At 40.9% G+C, this 20184-nt stretch overlaps 1 protein-coding gene across 1 annotated transcript in view; it reads left to right on the top strand.

Annotated features, from left to right (window-relative positions):
* cacna1ab (calcium channel, voltage-dependent, P/Q type, alpha 1A subunit, b) overlaps nt 1-20184 on the top strand; it is a 108523-nt gene that overhangs the window by 62018 nt on the left and 26321 nt on the right. The window contains exons 25-37 of the mRNA XM_080303235.1: nt 2707-2806; nt 3358-3518; nt 3829-3966; nt 4329-4530; nt 4629-4793; nt 4882-4992; nt 5278-5361; nt 10029-10145; nt 10238-10303; nt 13072-13163; nt 13339-13489; nt 14714-14841; nt 15893-15989. Of these exons, the coding sequence (XP_080159361.1) occupies nt 2707-2806; nt 3358-3518; nt 3829-3966; nt 4329-4530; nt 4629-4793; nt 4882-4992; nt 5278-5361; nt 10029-10145; nt 10238-10303; nt 13072-13163; nt 13339-13489; nt 14714-14841; nt 15893-15989 (1612 nt within the window). The remainder of the gene's footprint in view (nt 1-2706; nt 2807-3357; nt 3519-3828; nt 3967-4328; nt 4531-4628; nt 4794-4881; nt 4993-5277; nt 5362-10028; nt 10146-10237; nt 10304-13071; nt 13164-13338; nt 13490-14713; nt 14842-15892; nt 15990-20184) is intronic.

The following is a 20184-nucleotide window of genomic DNA, read 5'->3' as shown; positions in this document are numbered from 1 at the left end:
GGGCCACATGGAGCCCGCTTTCATCTCAAGTAGACCGGACTGATGAAACTCTTCCTGTTAGTGTAAATAAGTTGAATCCCTAAGATATCTTAATATAAAAAACTAAGTGCATGGCTCTTTGGGCTTAAATTGTAAGAAATAAATGTGCAAAATCACATAAAAACCTCTGGTGGCTCATTGGCCAGACTGTTCTGTAATTATAAATCAGAAAGCTTTTTGTTAATTCACAGAAAATAGCCTTTTTTTAACTGTGGAAACATATAAAAATAATATATAAAACTTAACTTTCTATACTAGTGAAAAAAATGGATGTGTATCCTAGAAACACTGATACCTGCTGGAATTTCATCCAAAACAAATTTTTGGTGCAATCATAAATACTCAGCTCAACAGTTAGACATTTTAGCACGCAACTCACTTTAGGAGCCAGCCCCAAGTGGTGGGTTAAGGAAATGCAGAGCCTAACCAGTAAATTAAATCTATAAAAGATGCATGTAGCTACAATTACACCGGCCATTGTTTTGAAGCCTCAAGATGAGCGTTTTTGCCATCAGCAGGAAAGCCTGTAGAGCGATCAGTAGTCCTTCTGTAGGACTAGAGAGTCCCAGATATATCTGGGACTCTCCACCATTTGACCATTTGACCATTGACCATTGACCATTTGACGCTTTTCTTTGCAAGCTCCTTTGACGACTAGAAGTCTTTTGCGTCCTGGTGGCCTTCAGATTAAATGTCACATTGGCTTTTTTTTTTTGCACCTGATCGAGGCAAAGTCATGTGGTTTTGCAAAATTTGCAACTCCCACGGGAAAACTTATTGTTCTACACCTTACAAACACCGCTGCAAAGCTTCTGAGCAAGTGCATTCTGTGGCTGTTACACATCTGGTGGTCAGGAAAACCCATTGTGTTGAGTCTGGTATCTTTTGTTTTGTCACCCAGAAAATGTAGAATATTTGCAAGACTCTACTGGTGTGGTTGTGTTGCTACACAGATGAAGGTGAAATACAGGCTATTACTATAGATGTGCCTTTGGGCTAAATTAGGCAACTTTCTATCAATAGATAATGTCATAGATAATCCCACATTGAAATGCAAGACAAAGTATTTTGTGATATTTTTACATGAGAGTCGTCGGCCTCAAGAAGAGACTTTATAGTCCTTCACAGATCACAGGTGTTTAACTATATTTAACTTTATTCCGCTTTTTAACGAGCTCCCCTTTCTGTCATACATCATTTTACTTGGCAGAATACCAAAAACATTTAATCATATGTCAGTCATTAAACTAAAAGGACTGCTGCCTTTGCTATTATGCTAGTGTGCATGTGTGAGATCTTGTGCGTGTCTGTATGTGCAGGGATATTGTTAATTCCCAACACCTTTGGCCTTACTTGGCTTTACTCTAATACTCTAAGCTGCCTGGAGTCAACTTCAAAGGGGAATTCCTATTGATTATCGATTTAGTCCCACTCTCTCACACACACACGCACCAACACAAACCCTGTTGTGCAGACACGAAGAACTGCCAAGGCTCCGACTCAGTCAATCAGCAAAGAATTGAATTGTCTTATGTTTTCTGTCACAGGAACTGAGTTCATAGTTAAAGAGCTCCTTCTTGATGGACAACCTCTTTTCTGCACTGGCTTTGGCAAGCCTCCAGTGCCTCCGGCCTCTGGTTTTTGTCACCCAAAGTGGCCCATCCACTTACTGTTAAGATCAACTGAGCTATTTAGTTCCTTGGCACCTCAATTTTTTCTTCACTGATATTGGTATATGGGTACACAAATCACAAATAAATGTTTAGCTATAGATTTCAGGCATAAACAAGCATTTAAAAACACAGGACTGAGAACGCTTGACTTTCAGCCCAAGATAATTTCCTCTGGTCACTTTCATGGCTCATTTAACACTCCTGGTGTTTGCTTGTGTTACAACATGTGATATTGTGTTCTGCTAGCAACGTCACATGTCCAAAGTGTCTCACATAGCCTCTGTCTACTGCCCTCGTCTCTTTCAAGAAATCCAAAACGTGACAGCTGATTTTAACAAAAACGAAGCTATGTGAAACGTATCAGAGACACGTCCATTAAACTTTAACAAATTCAGGATTATATCAAAAATAATCCTAGCCATGTAATACTTAAAGTTCACGTTTCATGCTGCCAAATCGAAACATCCATTTCTCCTGGAGAACCTAACAGCGCATGACTGAAAAAGAAAGAAAGAGGTTTGGCTGGGCACTCTGCCGGGAGATGCCTGTCAGTATGGAATGAGTGAATGTCTTGTTGTGTGATAGTGAAGATTTTAAGAAAAGGTCGCGATGCTTCTCGATGTCCATGAAACCAAACGGTCAGACAACCGAACACGTTCTCTCCCACCGGTTTCATGTTTGACGTGCAGTTCAAAGTTTCTCTTTTCCTGCAGAAGAAGCGACTGTCCGCACAAATGTTATGTGTATGATTTTTATACAAGGCCGTATCATATGTTTTTGTTTTAGTTTTCCACACAGAAGTTATGTTTAAAAGATAAATTAAAGTTAATGAAAATGTCCCTCACCCCACCTCATCCCTTTATCAAATATAATTGTTGAATAATTTCAAAGGGTTTGGTAAGAGCTCTTTGTTTCATCCCATCAGTTCTCCACTTGGTGCTGAGATGTTTTTCTAACGTTGTGTTTTTTTTGTCATTCCTTGGATCAACTCTAGGGGGAATAACAAAAGTAAAGACATCAGTACAATCAAATCCCTTCGTGTGCTGAGGGTGCTGCGACCTCTTAAGACCATCAAACGTCTCCCCAAGTTAAAGGTAGAGCCATTTGCCCATCACTTTTATTTTCCCAGGTAACATTATACTCACTGAATACTCACTGAATTCCTCGACTGTGACAAAATTGCTGAAAATGTGTCCAAAAGAGGGAAAAACAACATCTGTCTGGGGATCATAATCCTACAGGTTGTAAACTAGCTGAAATGTGTTACCCCAAAGTGCAAAAACACTGTGATGATTTACAGACTTCCTGGTTTTAATTAACTATAGTTAATCACCCTTAACCGTGGGGCACATGGCTCCCCTGAGCCCGGTTCTTGTTAAAAGGGACTTTCTCCTTCCCACAGTTGCCATGTACAGTTGCTCAGACGGGGTCATTTGATTGTTGGAAATTTCTGTCTATTACTGTATCATCTTTATCCTTACAATATAAAACCACTTCAAAACTGTTGTTTTGATTTGGCGCTATATAAATACAAACAAATTTAATTACATTTTAAAAATCTTTTCTAAAAGTTGTCTCTGCCATCTCCTAAGAATTTTCAGACGGCTTCATTACATTTGTAAATGTCTCCATCTCTGCCCTGCAGGCTGTCTTCGACTGCGTGGTCAACTCTCTGAAGAATGTGTTGAACATCCTGATTGTCTACATGCTCTTTATGTTCATCTTTGCTGTGGTGGCCGTTCAGCTCTTCAAAGGTCACTTCTTCCATTGCACAGATGAATCCAAGGAGTTTGAGCGCGACTGCAGGTGGGTTCAGATGTTCTCTGGGGAGGCGGTCTTTGGTTACAGTCTTTATGGCTATACTGCCACCTAGAGGAGCTTGCTCGGCATCATAATACATTCTGCTTTTTTCAATAGGAAAATGCCATTACTGAACACTGGGCCAACCAACCAACCAACTTATTATTATGTCAAATATAAACAAAGCAGAAATATACCTTTAAGTATGAGTATACATATAGCTATGGTGCTTTTGTGAACGTACATTTTTACATATTGGCTAATGTTTTTCATGTGTTTGTATTATTTAAAAAAACATGTTGTGCCATCTCACCAGGGGCGAGTACTTGGTATATGAGAAAGATGAAGTTAAAGCTGAAAAGCGGGAGTGGAAGAAGTACGATTTCCACTACGACAACGTGGCTTGGGCCTTGCTCACCCTCTTCACCGTCTCAACTGGAGAGGGTTGGCCACAGTGAGTGGATTATAAACACACACAGAAACCCACACACAAATAATAAACTCATTTTTTGATCAAATTTGTTACTGATATACAAATTTTACTTTGTGACAGCGAGAGTTTTACTTCAGCAAACAAAAAGTTTCTTTTCTCTTAAGTAACGATCGTTAATATATGCATTTCACTGCATATCGTACTCTGTATGACTGTGTACGTGACAAATAAAATTTGAATTTGAATTTTTGAATTTGGTGCTGCTGTATGTAAATAAAATGTAAAACTGAACTGAATGAGTGAAACTGAGCCACTGGGGATGATAATATATGTATCAGTACATTTTTATTTAGCCTTTTTCCTCCATCTCTCCCTTTTTTTAGGGTGTTGAAGCACTCAGTGGACTCCACCTTTGAGAATCAGGGCCCGAGCCCAGGTTACAGGATGGAAATGTCCATCTTTTACGTGGTGTACTTCGTTGTCTTCCCCTTCTTCTTTGTAAACATCTTTGTGGCTCTCATCATCATCACCTTCCAGGAACAGGGGGATAAGATGATGGAGGACTACAGCTTAGAAAAAAATGAGGTGTGGAGAGAGATTAAAGTTGCTTTGTGCTTTTTCAGATGTCTTGTCCCAAAAGTAAATTAACCGTAACACGCCTCCCCTCTGTTCTCCTCATCCAGCGAGCCTGTATAGATTTTGCCATCAATGCCAGGCCTCTGACTCGCCACATGCCAAAGAACAAACTGAGCTTCCAGTATCGTATGTGGCAGTTTGTGGTATCTCCGCCCTTTGAGTACAGCATCATGGCTCTAATCGCGCTCAACACCATCGTCCTCATGATGAAGGTAGAAGTCGCCCTCTGAGTGAAGTATAATGCATCATATGTCACTAATGCCGTTCTCATTGCTTTCCTGTCTATGTGTGTGTCTGCAGTTCGAAGGTGCATCGATGGTCTACAATAATGTCCTGAAGAACCTCAACATTGTGTTTACCACCTTCTTTTTCTTGGAATCAGTGCTCAAGATCATAGCATTCGGCCCTCTGGTGAGACTTTAAATGAAAACGACCTGCACACAAAAACACACTTTCCTTATGTAGGCTGACCCAGTCTATATGCACCAATATTTCATCCTATTATTCATTAATAAAGCAGGTTATTTTGGGAGGCAGATCTAGATCATGTTTTTCTGGAGAAACCCTCCTTTCGCCCTGTCTCTACTGTAACATCAGCACTATTGGATGGGGGCTCCTTACCTCCTTCTGGCTTTAGGTTGTGAAAGATGCAGATCTTTAAACATCTCTCGTTTTGTTGTCTTTCTTACCTGACAGAATTTCTTCAGAGATGCCTGGAACATTTTTGATTTTGTGTCTGTCCTTGGAAGCATCACTGACATATTAGTGACAGAATTTGGGGTAAGTGCTGTACGGTGTTTGGCCCAAATGAACAATAAAGAATGATTTGTCGAATATAAAAGAGGCTCAGAGGAAAAGCCAGCTTTTTTGCACATGTGGTGACTGGCCTTTGGAGACGTCTGTGAAGTCCTTAAAATGAGGCAATCACTACCCAAGGCCTCACTGAAACCACTAACAGACAGAATTATTAAGTCATGGCCTGTATTAAAGCAATTTATTCATGAGATATTAAACTATTTTAGATGCAAGAGATATTCAATATTAAGGCTTCAGCAAGACTATGAGGAATCCTTCCATAAATCTTGCTTAGCCTTCTGAAGTCATCAGTCCATCATAGATAAATAATAGCTTCGGACTGATTTTTGGACTTGTCAGAGATCATTTATTAAAAGTAATCTGGATCAGTAGGTTGCAACCCAAAAAAGTGTCCTCACATTATATAGATGCACATTTGCAAAAGTGGGACTTAAAGAAAAGAAGGCAGTCACTGGCTGCTCCTCCTATTATGGAAGCTACGGTAGATGGTGAACATTGTATCACGGTGCAGCTGTTGTTTCTAGCTCATTTTGAACCTGTCTTCAGTGAGCAGTCTCTCAATGTTACCTGTGAGTTTGTTGGTACTTGTATGTGTAATAGTATGTACATATGAGTTAATATAAGTGTGGATATGAGACCAGTACTTCAGTAGAAGTTTCAGCCTCTCTTCACTGTCCAGCTGTTGTATCATTTTTGCTTGGTGTGTTTTGAATTTGGCATCAGGCTTTCTTCTACTAAGTCTTCCTCTCATTCACACTGACTAGATTAGCAGTAACTGTGCTAAGTACTGCCGTCTAGCAGTGTTTGCAGATGATTAAAAACACCCTCTGGCCATGTTGGAGGGGCCACATTTGTATGTGAACAGGCCTTAATTGACACCTATGCTGCTTCAAACAGTGAACTGATTGTTTCAGACAGCTGATTGATTTCTTGTCAGGATGCTGCCAGGTGGTAGCAGTTGAACTGCTGGTTACTGGCTTCGCAAGTAAATTTGAGTGTTCATAATAGCTAACACTTACTTTTGTTGTGAATTTTCATACATAGCCAAAAACAGCTTTTGGTTAAAGTTAACTGAGCTGGCTGTATATTTACAGAAAGAAAAAAACCCAATAAGATTATTATTTTTCTCTTTAACATCTTGGCTTGCTTTGTGTCTGGTTCATTGTTAAAGATTTGACATATCTGCTAAACAGAATGGCACGAAACACCAGTCAACTCAAGAGCATCCCAGACATTTTCAAGTTAATGACTAAACACTAATGTATGTAGAGGTCGATTCATTTTTGTCTAGTTTTAGGATCTGGACAAATAATAACACTTCAAGCAAATATCCGGATTCTTCCGTTTAGTGTTTTAAAAGGAAGCTGTTGTTTCTTTTTTTCTTTCTTTTGTACAACACCAATACCAAAAAAGTTGGGTCCCTGTGTAACATGTAAATAAAAACAGGGTGCAATGTTTCGCAAATCTCACAAACCCATATTCTAGCTGCTTTGTCTGCTTTGTCATAGTTTCATCTTGCACCCATGTTGTAGTCACAGCCCTGGCTTTGCTCACCTGAAGATAGTTGGCTTCAAAAGGGAGAGGAGTTCTTGTAGCTTATCTCTGTCAGTGAGGGCTTGTATAAGTTGTGAATCATGCACACCTACTCCACTAGTGTCAAAGAATAAAAAATATGGAGCAGCAAATTGCCTTTGACTTCAAATAAATGAACTTTGGTTAATGAAAGCTGGAAAAGAAGAGAGGCTGAACTTACTCTTTCCCAAATGAACTGCTGTTGTCTTGAAGTGTTTCAGTGCTTTTGTGATGACGCCCATATTGATTCTGTCTTCCTCTTCTATCTCTTCACATGCTTTCTTTAAACCTCTCTACTTTGTTGGCGCCCTACGCCCCTCCCACTCCCTCCTCCTCTGATAAAATCCATCCAATCAAAATGCACTATGAAATCCTTCATCGTGTTCTCCATCCATGCTGCACCATGACATGTGGTGGTGGTCCTGTGATGATGATGATGATGATGATGGTGATGGTGTGTGTTCCATGTCCAAATAAAACACACAACCAACACCCGCCAACCCACCCACTTACCTTCTCCCCTCCTCCCCCAAAAAATATCTTTCACCCACTCACATTTTACTACAAATGAAAACAAAAATCCTCCCATTCCTCTTTCTACATATTGGCATATGTAGAATCCGGTTGGTTTGTAATTTATCTCTCAAAAACTTTCTCCTGCATCTTCATTGACTGTGCACACCCTCGATTCATTTGTTGCTCCCCAGTCACCTGCTCTCTCATGGCCAGTCTTAACCCTGAACCCAGTGCATGCGCTTTCTGGATGTTGGACTTTTAAACTCTCTGAACTTCCTGGTCACAGTACTTCACTCATCCGTGGACTGAATGTAAAATAGTTCAGGTGGCTCCTGGGACGAAATTGATCTGTGAGGTCGATGGACATTTGTCCTCCAAAAAATTAAAGGAACACTTTAAAAACACATCAGATCTAGGTGGGGTGGGGGGGTGGGGGGGCATGCTGGATATCTACACTTATAAGGACTAATGTGTTTGGGGGGGAAGGATACCACATTAATATATGGAAATGAAAATTATCAGGCTAAAGAGGGTTGAATTAAAAGACACTATAAAAATAAATAATGAGGCACACTAGTCTATTTTAGTCAATTTTGCCAAAATTTTATTGCAGCAGCTCGAAATAGTACTCAGTAGTTTGTTTGGCCCCCACATGCTTGTATCCATGCCTGACAATGGTGGGGCTTGCTCCTGATAACAAAATGTCCTGGGGGATCTTCCCCCAGATCTGGACCAGGTCTGCGACCACTAATCACAGTCAGTTGCCGTCTTCGAAGCAAGTTAGGTGAGTCAAGATGGACTCAGTCAACTATCATTTTACGATTAAATGAGGTCACGTTAGCAAATTCATGCAGACTATTTTTAATAATACACCATGAAAATCACAAATCTGTTAATATCTACATACAGTGCTGTAAAAACATATTTGCCTCCTTCTTGATTTCTTATTTTTTGCATATTGGTCCCACTTAAATGTTTCAGATCATCAAACTAATTTTAATATTATACAAAAATATAAAATGCAGCTTTTAAATGATTATTTCATTCACTAAAAAACATTATTCAGACCTATCCTGCCCTGTAAAAAAACGAATTACCCCACTAAACCACACTAGACACATTATTTCTGTATTATTACAAATAGATTACATGTATTTGCTAACTTGACCCCAATAAATAGTGAAAAATGATTGCACAGTGACTCCATCCTATTGCCGTTCTGTTAACATCTTGATGCACCAAAGTTGCTCCAAAAACAGCAGCTGACCATCAGTCTAGTAACCATTTTACAGGCAACAAGCTCATAGCACATGGCCACCGTGTCATTACACCTGGGCCAAGATTACCAGGTGTTATCTTTTATATAGTCTATAGATTCATCCATAAAAGTTCCAGTAGTTTGGTAAATTTCTTGCCAGGGTTACTGATTAAGAACACGAGGTGGACAGTTTAAAAAAAATATTGCTTACAAGGCAAAGCCAAACTTTTTTATATTTGAATTCTGTAGTTTGAGATGTCTGTGTTCCTCACAAGAATGTATCACACACAAATGTATCAGAGTATTAAATCTTCAAATACAGTTAAAAGTACAATCTGCACCAGTGGCCCTCTCTGGACTGCATGTCGGCCAGCTCCTTTCTCCTAAAGTATGCTGCCTGAACTGAGGCTGCTCTCTGGTCCTTCTCCCACGCCTTCCTCTATACCACTTCTTCCTCATCCTCCTCTTTTTGCCTTGCCTTTGAACGACAAAATGCCAGAGCCTCACCAGAGTTTGGCTGTTGTGTGTGAAATATTTTCTCTGTGTGACATGCCAAAAAAGCAGAAATAGGCTCAGTACAAATTCCCAAGGGCATTGGCAAAGATCCCGGCAGTAAGAATCACATATTTTACATTTAACTTATCAGTTCTTTTCAAAAGGGAACAAAAAATACCAAAATCTTTAGGACATACAGGCATCTATATCGTAATGTCACTCTAAATTAAGGTTTGTCAAATACTGATTGGTTGTTCTCCTCTAGAGACAACAGAGAGCAACCTAGCTTCCTCTAGATGGGAGCAAACTCAAGCCATGCTCTGTTAGGGTTTGTCATTATGTGTGTGTGTGTGTGTGTGTGTGTGTGTGTGTGTGTGTGTGTGTGTGTGTGTGTGTGTGTGTGTGTGGTTGACAGGCACATTGCACTATGCTCCATCTGATGTGGCCTGCTTGCCCCCACCCTCCCCAGAGATCAGTGCATTTTTTTTCTCTTAAAAAAACTGTTTTGTTGTATCAGATTGGATGATGACCTTTAAACTCGTACAACTCTTCTTCTTCTTTTTTTTCCTTCCTCCTTTTTCCTTTCTGTCTTTTTTCCCCTTCAGCCTTTTTACTGAGAGCCGTTATGTTTGCAGTTGCATTCATTTAGTTGGTTTTGACTTCCCTTCTCTCTTTTTCTTTGTCCTCTCTTTCTTCAAGTGTTGATTTTGTTTTTTCTGTTTGTTAGAGGAATGCTGTGCAGGTGCGGCATACTCGGTGAAACTCACTGTGTTCTCCCTTTGTGCTCTAGAATAATGCCTTCAGTTTGAGCTTCCTGAGGCTCTTCAGAGCAGCTCGCCTTATAAAGTTGCTGAGACAGGGAGAGACCATTCGCATCTTGCTGTGGACCTTCGTCCAGTCCTTCAAGGTATTCAGTCAATAAATGACACAATCAAAAGGTATGCACATGTCACAATACACTTAATGGGACTAAAAAGTGTTTCCTATCTGCCATGCTAGGCTTTGCCATACGTGTGCCTCCTTATTGCCATGCTGTTCTTCATCTATGCCATCATTGGCATGCAGGTGAGTACTGCTTACAGAGTCCTGAGATTTTTACATTTGATGGGTTGGGACAGTTAAATGCTTCAGCAACAGTGTGAACAACACAGAATTTGTTCACAAAGGATAGAAGTGTCTATCCTGTATCCAAAGGTTTACTTACATTACACATCATAGAAGTGCAAGTAAGATAAAAAGAGGTTAAATTAAAGATCTTCTTGTGCAGTCACAGTGCGTCTCATAAAACATGTCATATACATATACTCAGAACCGCTAAGGGAACACTCCATCATCACAGTGTGACACAAGTCAGTTAAACTTGGGGGATATCAGGCTGTCCGCAACTCAGCGGAGTGGAATAAAATGAATGGATGGAACTGCCAAAAATATTGTTGCATCATAACTAACTAGACAGATTCATATAGCTGATGTTTGACTTTGTGTTTAACTGTGATGACCACGTGTTCCTTTAAGTTTTTTAAACATCATAGTATAAATTGCACTGCAAAGTATACATACTAATCTCAAATCAAAGGCAGGGTGAGGTAATGAGCTGCTTTAAGCTTCAAAAAGTCATCACAAGGGTTTCATTATAGGTTTTGTATATAGACGTAAAATCTGCAAAATAAGCTGGCAAATAAATACTGCAGTACAATATTAAAAATGCAAGGTGTGATCAAAATGTTTGCTGTAAGGTTGTCTGCTTCCAGCGGTGCTGCTGTTTCTGGATGCCACTGTGGGAGTGTCACTTTTGCATCTACTTTTTTGGGTCGAAATCGTCACATCTCAACTTAAATTTGCTTTTGAGAAAGAGGATAAAGTTGCAAGGGGGGAAATCAAAAATCTCCTGCCTGTTTAAAGTGCTGTATACCAGTGCGGTTCAGTTCTTTTATGGCTAATCTTCTCCCTCACATGTCTCTGGACAGTAGAAATCTGCACTGACATTCTGACCCTGTAGGATGAATTAACAGTGCACAGCCCCATGCATGTTGAACAAGCATCCATATTGTTGTACCTCTAACTTGAAGAGATCCAATCCAAATGAAGCAGGAGCGGCTGGTCCTGGCTCAGCTTCGGCACCTGGTGAGCTCATCACTGGACCCACTTCAGTTTGCCTACCAGCCTGGCATTGGAGCGGATGATGCCGTCATTCACTTCCTACATCGTTCCCTCGCTCACCTGGAGACCGCTGGAAGCACTGTGAGAGTCATGCTCTTTGATTTCTCCAGTGCCTTCAACACTATTTTTCCCTCGGTCTTGAAGGACAAGCTGGAGAACTCAGGAGGGGACCATCACCTCACTACCTGGATTTTGGACTACCTCACTGACCGACCACAGTATGTGAGAACCTCTGCAGTACGGGGGCCCCACGGGGAACGGTTCTGGCTCCGTTCCTCTTCACCATCTACACTGCAGACTTCTCCCACAACTCCACCCAGTGCTTCCTGCAGAAGTTCTCTGTTGACTCTGCAATAGTCGGCCTCATCACTGATGCAGACGACAAGGAGTACAGAGGACTGACCCAAGACTTTGTGGACTGGTGCCAGCTGAACTACCTCCAGGTCAACACCAGTAAAACCAAGGAACTGGTGGTAGACTTCCGCAGACACAAGCATCCTCCACTGCAACCACTGAACATCCAGGGTATGGACATTGAGACTGTGGACAGCTACAGGTACCTTGGTGTTCATCTGAACAACAAACTGGACTGGACTCATAACTCAGACGCCCTCTACAGGAAAGGGAAGAGCAGGCTGTACCTGCTGCGGAGACTCAGGTCGTTTGGCGTGGAGGGCCCACTGCTGAAGACCTTCTATGACTCTGTGGTGGCGTCAGCCATCTTTTACGGTGTGGTCTGCTGGGCTGGCAACATCTCTGCCGGGGACAGGAAGAGACTGAACAGGCTGATCTGGAGAGCCAGCTCTGTTCTAGGATGCCCTCTGGACCCAGTGGAGGTGGTGAGTGACAGGACAATGGTAGCTAAGCTGTCATCCCTGTTGGACAACATCTCCCACCCCATGGAGGAGACTCTGACAGCACTGAGCAGCTCCTTCAGTGTCAGGCTGCAGCACCCACGGTGTGGGACGGAGAGATTTCGCAGGTCTTTCCTCCCCATTGCTGTCAGACTCCACAACAAAGACTCCAACTGACCAAACACACACATCCACACATGTGCAATAACACTAAGTGCAATACTCTTTTTCTGACAAAGTTGTATTTTTACTCAGTTGTATTAAGCATTTGTATTCTATTTTTATCCTATTGTATATTTTATTCTATTTATTCATTCTACTGTATATAGTATTTTATTTTTTTGTATTCTATTCTGTACAGTTGTGTACAGTATTTTATTCTTATTGTATTCTAATTTTTGCTATATAACTTTTGCACTGTCCACTTCCTGCTGTGACAAAACAAATTTGGGACTAATAAAGGTTATCTTATCTTATCCCTGGAGTCTGTCCACAGATGCAACAGATGATAACGAAGGGGGGATCATCCAAATTAAACCTTGTGTATTATTTGTTTGCTTATTTGTTTCCTTTTAACGGTTTAGTCATAATGCAATACATATGAATAAAGAAAATGTTTTTAAAAATGGAAATATTTAGTAGGAATAAAACTTAAACGACGAAAATGATGTGCAAATTGACAATTAAAAGTCGAGTGCTGCAGAATATCTATTGTTGATGTGTTAATGTGCTGAAAACGCTGCAACAAGGCAGTTCCTGTTGTAACGACGTTGCCTAAACTTCTTGATTTTTCCTTGTTTGACTGCTGTTTGTGTGTAGTTGTTTGGGAACTTAAAACTAACTGAGGATGATGGAATCAATGAGCACAATAACTTCAGAACCTTCTTCATGGCCCTAATGCTGCTGTTCAGGTAAGACTTTACTTCCTCTCTTCTTCTCCTGTTGACGCTCAGTCTTTTTCTCCTTAGAAGCAGGACAGTAGCACTGATGTGCTATTGTATATGTTATCATATCTTCTATATTAATAATCTTCTGTGTTCATATCAAGTCGTGTACAATGCCCTCTTTTTTTAATGTCTCTCATAGGAGTGCTACGGGTGAAGCGTGGCAAGAGATCATGTTGGCTTGCCTGGATAGGAAGGAGTGTGATCCTGAATCAGGGAATGATAAAAAAGAATGTGGCAGCACCTTCGCTTACACATACTTTGTCTCCTTTATCTTCTTGTGCTCTTTTCTGGTGAGAAAACCCACTGGATACACTTTTACGCAGTTGATCAAAATATGGGTGATAGAGCAGGTCGCCAATCACAAGGTCGGTGGCTGCTTCAGTCGATGCGTCAAAGCATTCTTGGGCTAAATACTGAAACCCGAAAAACTCCTATGCATCCACCAGAGTGTGAATGTTAGTTCAAAGTGCTTAGGTATAGATATAAAAGCATTGTATGAATGTGTTTGATTAGGTGAAATTTGTACTAGAAAGTGCTTTAAGTAGGGCAAGAAGGCCACTATGTAAGCATTTCAGTCCATTCCACTCACCCGCCACTTTGTTAGGTACACCTATTCAACTGTTTGATAAAGCAAATATCTAATCAACTAATCAAATCACAGAGATTGAATGCATTTAGGCATTCAGACGTGGTCAAGAAAATCTGCTTAATGTGTCAGACACTTTGTTTTTGCCAGATTGGCTGGACGGGGTATTTCAGAAACCTCTGATCTACCGTGATTTCCCCATACAGCCATCTTTAATATCTCTAATATATATAATAAATATTCAGTGCGTTGCAGTTCCCTGGGTACAAATGCCTTGCTGATGTCAGACATCAGAGGAGAATCACCAGTCAGCTTCGATCTGATTGGAAGGCAAGAGTAACTCAAATAACCAGTCATTACAACCATGGTGTGTATGAATATCTGTGAGTGTACAATACTTCAAATCTTTGAAGCAGAAGGCCACAACAAGTAGCACTCCTGTCAACAGGAAACAGGAAACTGAGGCTATAACAGGCTCAACAGAAGTGAATAAAATGTTGCCTGGACTGTTGATTTCTGCTGTAACAATAAAATGGAACATAAAAGCATGGATCCATCCAGCCTCGTATCACCAGCCACTTTGCTGCTTCCAGCAGTATAACATGCTCAGATCATCTCAAACTGGTTTCTTGAAATGAAATCAGTACATAAATGGCCTCTGCATTCCTCAAGCATACACTAGAAATAGAGATTTGTTTAATGAATGTGCAGCTGATAGATCTGCAGCACCCGTGTGATGCTGTCGTGTCAATATGGACCAAAATCTCTGAAGAATATTTCCAGCACCTTGTTGAATCTGTGCCAGATCTGAAGGCAAAACATGGGTCCAGCCCAGGGCTAACATGTACCTAATAAAGTGGCCAGTGAGGGTATGTTATTGTTTGAAGAAATTTTTTACATCACTGTGTTTGCGACATACTTGTTCCAGATGCTGAATCTGTTTGTGGCTGTCATCATGGACAATTTTGAGTACCTGACTAGAGACTCTTCCATCCTGGGGCCTCATCACCTGGATGAGTATGTAAGGATATGGGCCGAGTACGACCCTGCCGCCTGGTGAGTGACACACAGGTGGACTCAAATCCACACAAAAATACAACTAAAACACACACTGCACACTGTTGGAAAGTTCTCTGATTTTACAGCGATATACTATTATTTTACCGTGTACCTACACTAACCTCCAAAAATGGCTTCTTAGTGTAAAAAAACCCCTTATAGTACTGTATTATATTAAAGTCTTACAAAATAATACTGTCAACTTTTTGAATACCATTGTACTGTTACCATTATAATGCTTCCAGGGTAACGTCCATATAAACAGGGGTGCACATAAGTGGTCCGCAGCTGAGCATTCTCTGTCAAAATAAAAGACGCGCACCAGATAAGAAGTTGCAGCGCGTGTTTGCATACATAAGATTTTCTGGAGGAGGACAGACATTTGTTTAGTATGCAAACACAACAATATTTCTCAGTTTTTCCACATGATAAAAAAAACATGGTGCTGTTGTAAATGAAAGCAATCTTTCAGCATGACTCCAAAATTTAAAGTCCAAAATTTATGCCTCCTTCACATTTTCCAAAGTTGTCCAGTGGGTCAGATTGGTGTGTTTGCCAGGCCAATTCTGGCCCCCGGGCCTTATGTTTGACACCCCTGATCTACACAAATGTATAAATAGTCTTTTGCTGAATGCAAAATAACATCTTAACCCCTGACTTTCTCTCCTGCCCTGAAATGGGTAAAGACTGCTGTCGTGCCGATGTCTTATCCGAGAAGCGTGCAGATCAAATGGGATCTACAACGTGTGATGATAGTTCAGAGTGGGACAGTTAAGGCTGGCCTGCTTGAGCAGTTTCCAAGCATCTATTTCTCTTTTTCCTCTCTCTCTCTCATAACTTTAAATGCCTTCTCTTCCAAAGTTGAGATGAATGTGACCCTCCCTTCTCCCCTGTGAATTTTGAGCGTGCATGCTAAAGATGATTTTCTGAATCTTTCTGCTTTTTTTTTCTTTTTCTTCTTTCTGCTCCCTTTGTATTTCTTTTCTCTCTCTCTCTGTATTTTGTGTGTTCCCTCACCTAACCTCCCCTCCTTGTATTTTTCTTGCAGCGGGCGCATACATTATAAGGATATGTACAGTTTATTGCGAGTTATCTCCCCTCCTCTGGGCCTTGGCAAGAAGTGCCCACATAGGGTGGCCTGCAAGGTTTGGACCAAACCCCTAAAGCACAAACTTAAACGCAACCTGCTCGCCTTTAAGAGACTGGAATGAATGTTGCTCTCTATCACTCTTAAAACCAATTTGTTCTTACTTCAACTTTTTGATTTCCATTGGTTTGAGTTTTTTTTTTGGGTTTGCTTTAAGCTCATTTCACCATTTAACCATTTTTTTGGTGGGGGGGGTTCTGTTGTATATGCATTCTGACATGACAATGAGAATGTTTGGGACAATGCAGAAATGCACACACACACTCACTCTCTTGTACACACTCACACACACACACTGATACCAGTGTGTGAAGCATGAGGTGGTGCACTGCACTTGCTATTGTCTTCTGACTGAAAGCTGGGGAAAATTACACTGACATGTTTACTTTGAATTCAGGATTGTGTAAACATTAGACTTTAGACTCCAGTCAGCCATTGTGTTTTATTTCTGCTTGCTGTCTAATTTTGCCTGGGCAGAAAATGGTTGAGCGATGTGCATTGTTCTTGTTTGAGTTGGGGTTCGGGTGCGGGAGGCAGGGGTTATTACAGAGCCATACAAAGAGAGTTTGGTCTGAGCTTAACAGCCAGTGTTTTCCAGCCATGTGCCACAGGAAGTCAAACGTGTGCAGACTTTGATTGTACTCACTGAAGCAGCTCATTCAGGTGACAGACACTAGTTAAACTAGCAAGTACGAGCTCTTGTTGCTAGCTGAAATGAAAAGCTGCTACATCTTTAACTTCCATGGCACATGTTTGGGAACAGCTGTCTTAACCTGTTTGTAATATTACATTTTAAAGCCACTATGTGTAGTCTTTTGTGCATTTATACTGATAGATTACTCACACAAAAATCGAATATATTTCTTTAAAATAGATCACAGAAACACTAAAACATTGTGTTTTATGTCACTAGGAAAAAACGCCATAATTCAGCCAAAATCTGTATATAAAAGATGGACAAAACCACCAAGTCTTGTTATTACGCCTCAATTATAGAAATATGGCCATCTTGGCTTTTTGAAATCATTGCTACATTATAACCTAGTGTTAACAAGGTGTGACCAAACATTATATGGCTATATTACATACACAAATACCTGCCCATTAATAGTAATTCCACAAAGCAAAACTGGAGCCAGGACCGCTTAGAAAGTTTTATGTACAATTAGTCATATAGAGAGGCATATTATTTATCAGGTAGTTGCATTAACCCTCTGAGGTCAAAGTCATCGTGTACTTTGAAGAAAGGCAAAACAGAGTCTTTTTGATATATTTTTGATTGTCTAGCCTTAGCGTTATGGTCATCACCAATGATGAAGGTTAAAAGTGTGCCAACAAATCTACAAACATTTCCCTTCAGCAACTCCACCTAGTTTATCATAACTTGGTCGGTATCTCTAGAAATGTAGCAGCATGTCACATCAGCTCAGGTCACAAGGCTGTGAATGGCCCATTCTGATCAGCATTTGTTTATATGGATTTCCAGTTACTAATTTTTTAGTAACTGGAAATTAATTTGGTGATTGAGAATGGAAGAGAGGAAACTTCACTGCCACCTGGTGTTGGTGGTAAAATTGCAGAGCACGGGGATAAATGCTAACAGCATTGTCTACTTGTATAGTGTGTATGGTAGGCTCTACATTTATTCAAAGTCGAAGTATAAACTAAGATGGATTTTCTCAATAATGGACCGGAGTCAGCCTCAAGTGTCCAGTTGAGGAATTGCAGTTTTTCTTCACTTCCTTATTGGGTTGTCCTTGTAGCACAAAAGGTTGTTTCAGATATAATGGTAAATGATAAATATAATGATTGAAAGGGTTTTTTTTTGAGTAGCTTCTTTTCTAAACCCTTCTTAACTTGTATGGACTTTCAAACCAGTACACGTAGTGGCTTTAAAAATTAGACACACCAAAACCAGTATTTAGCCTGTTACATTACCTTTATATAAAATGCACCCTGTACTTTTAGCACAGTAATATCAAAGTTAAACATACTTTTGCAATACTTTTCCTAAAGCTAAAAGGACTAGCTACTATTAACTAGTTTCATAAGACAACAAATCAGCTATCAAACGACCTCCTATAGTTCTTTAAGTATAATTTTCATGTAAAATCAATCTGCAGGAGTTGGGTAACTGTTATCCGAAGTACTGTGATGAGATGGCCAAACTTGCTCTGTTTGTGGCTCTGGTGTGTGGGGGACAAAAAAGAAAGGGGCAGGGTGTGTGTGTGGTTTGGGGCGAGGACTCTTGACATTAAAAATAGTCTTGTGTCCACCAGGTACCTCTTAGTAACTGCTTGTGTCGGCAGAGGTTCGTGGGAAGATTTGTTAGTCATACCGTTTACATTTGCTTTTTGAAGCTACTGCTAAGTAGCCAGTTGAAGTGAACTTACAATTTATTTTTAATTCACATTGTAGTATTTAACAGTTAAAAAACCCAAACAATCTGCATCGGGCTGCAGATATGTGTGTTCACAATGTTACACCTTTCCATTTGTTAAGTTGTTCTTGTCCTCTATTGACTTAGTTATATTTGAGTTGTGAGACGTCTAATATGTCTGTAGTATGAGACCTGTTGTATACAGGGTGTATCGGAAGAACCACCCAATTTCAAAAGGCTATATTTGTTTAAGTAATAGACATAGAACTTTGTAGTAAAGTTTTAAATACATGGCTGAATAAAAAGCTTTACTTACGATGTTCACAAGTGCTCGATGTGTCTCCCTCCGGATGCATAACATACATCCATATGATAATCAAACTCATCCTATACTTTTGCGAGCATGTCTGGAGGCATGGCAGCCTCTAGCAATTACGCAAAACTCTCAAATCCACTCTTTCTAACAGTACGTCTTTTGATTATTACTGCTGAACAGCTGCGAAATTGAAGTACTTTGAAACTGAATGGTTCTTTTTGAGGTGCTTTGTACCCTTCAGTAGATATTCCACTTCATTCAACCTAAACTAATAGGTACAAGCTATCTGGACAGGCTAATTCAGTTGCATTTTATTGTATTATAAACAACTAATGGTTCTCAAACAACCAAAACTTTTTGAATACCTTCTACTCAGCTGCTACCCTTGTTGTAAATGTGTCGTGACCTTTCCCATCTTGAGGGAGGGCTCCCCTGAACATCTAAAGGCACAGCTGTGAGTGGAGGTTCCTGGTGGAGACTAAGCCTCAATAATGGACTGCATTGACTTGTCACTGTGACTCACTCCGATCTCTGCAGCGGTGCTTTCTTTGCCTGCTAGAAGCCCCGCTGCCAGTTCTATCCGAGCGGCGAAAGAGGGCACCGACTTTTAACGAAAAAAAATACCCACTCAAATCCCCTTTTCGACTCGCATAGAACGGTATCTTAATAGCAAGTAACTAAACTAAATAACACCTCCTCCAACCCTCCCCTTCCCTAACCTTTCTCCCTGCCTTCCTCCCTTCCCTCCTCTTCTCTCCACTAACGTTACAATATATCAAACTAGACGTAACACACCCCCTCTTTCTCTCTCGTTCTCTTTCCTTCTCTTTTTCTCTCACCACAGCAACCACATATCCACAGTGATCAAAACAATAACCTCTGTGTATTTGTTTCCCCCCCTCTTCCTTTCCTTTGTCGGTTTCTTTTTATTTCTCCTCATGTCTCCCCCGAACACACCTCTGTCTGTCTGTCTCCGTCCTTCCCTCTTAATCCTCCTCTTCCTCCCTCCCCCCATTGTTTTTCTTTCTTACGTTTTTACGTCGTCCGTCTTTGTTTTGTCTGGTGTGGGTGTGTTGGCGTATGGGGTGTTGGATGCATGTGCATATATGGTGCACGTGTGTGTGTTTGTGTGTGCGTGTGTGTATGTGTGTTCGTGGCCACTCCAGCGGCCGGATCAGTTACACAGACATGTATCAGATGCTAAGACACATGTGTCCGCCGCTAGGCCTCGGGAAGAGGTGTCCCGCCCGGGTCGCCTATAAGGTAGACTCGCCCCCCACCTTACCCCTCCACCCCCCTCAGCCACCACCCTCACCTCCTCCTCTCCCTCCCCTCTCCCATCATTCATTTCTTCCTCCTTTTCCCCATCCATAAAGTCTCCGTTCTTCAGCCTCCCCATCGCTGGGGAAGAGAACCTCTTCTCTTTCATTTGCTCAAGCCTCCCTGTCCCTTTTCCTCCTCCTCCTTCTTACCCACTCTCCTCCACCTCCCTCCCTT

The sequence above is a fragment of the Astatotilapia calliptera genome, chromosome 6, assembly GCF_964374335.1.
Source record: "Astatotilapia calliptera chromosome 6, fAstCal68.1, whole genome shotgun sequence".
Taxonomy (NCBI): Eukaryota; Metazoa; Chordata; class Actinopteri; order Cichliformes; family Cichlidae; genus Astatotilapia; species Astatotilapia calliptera.
Note: the sequence above shows the minus strand (reverse complement) of the source record. Positions and strands in the feature narration are given on the sequence as shown.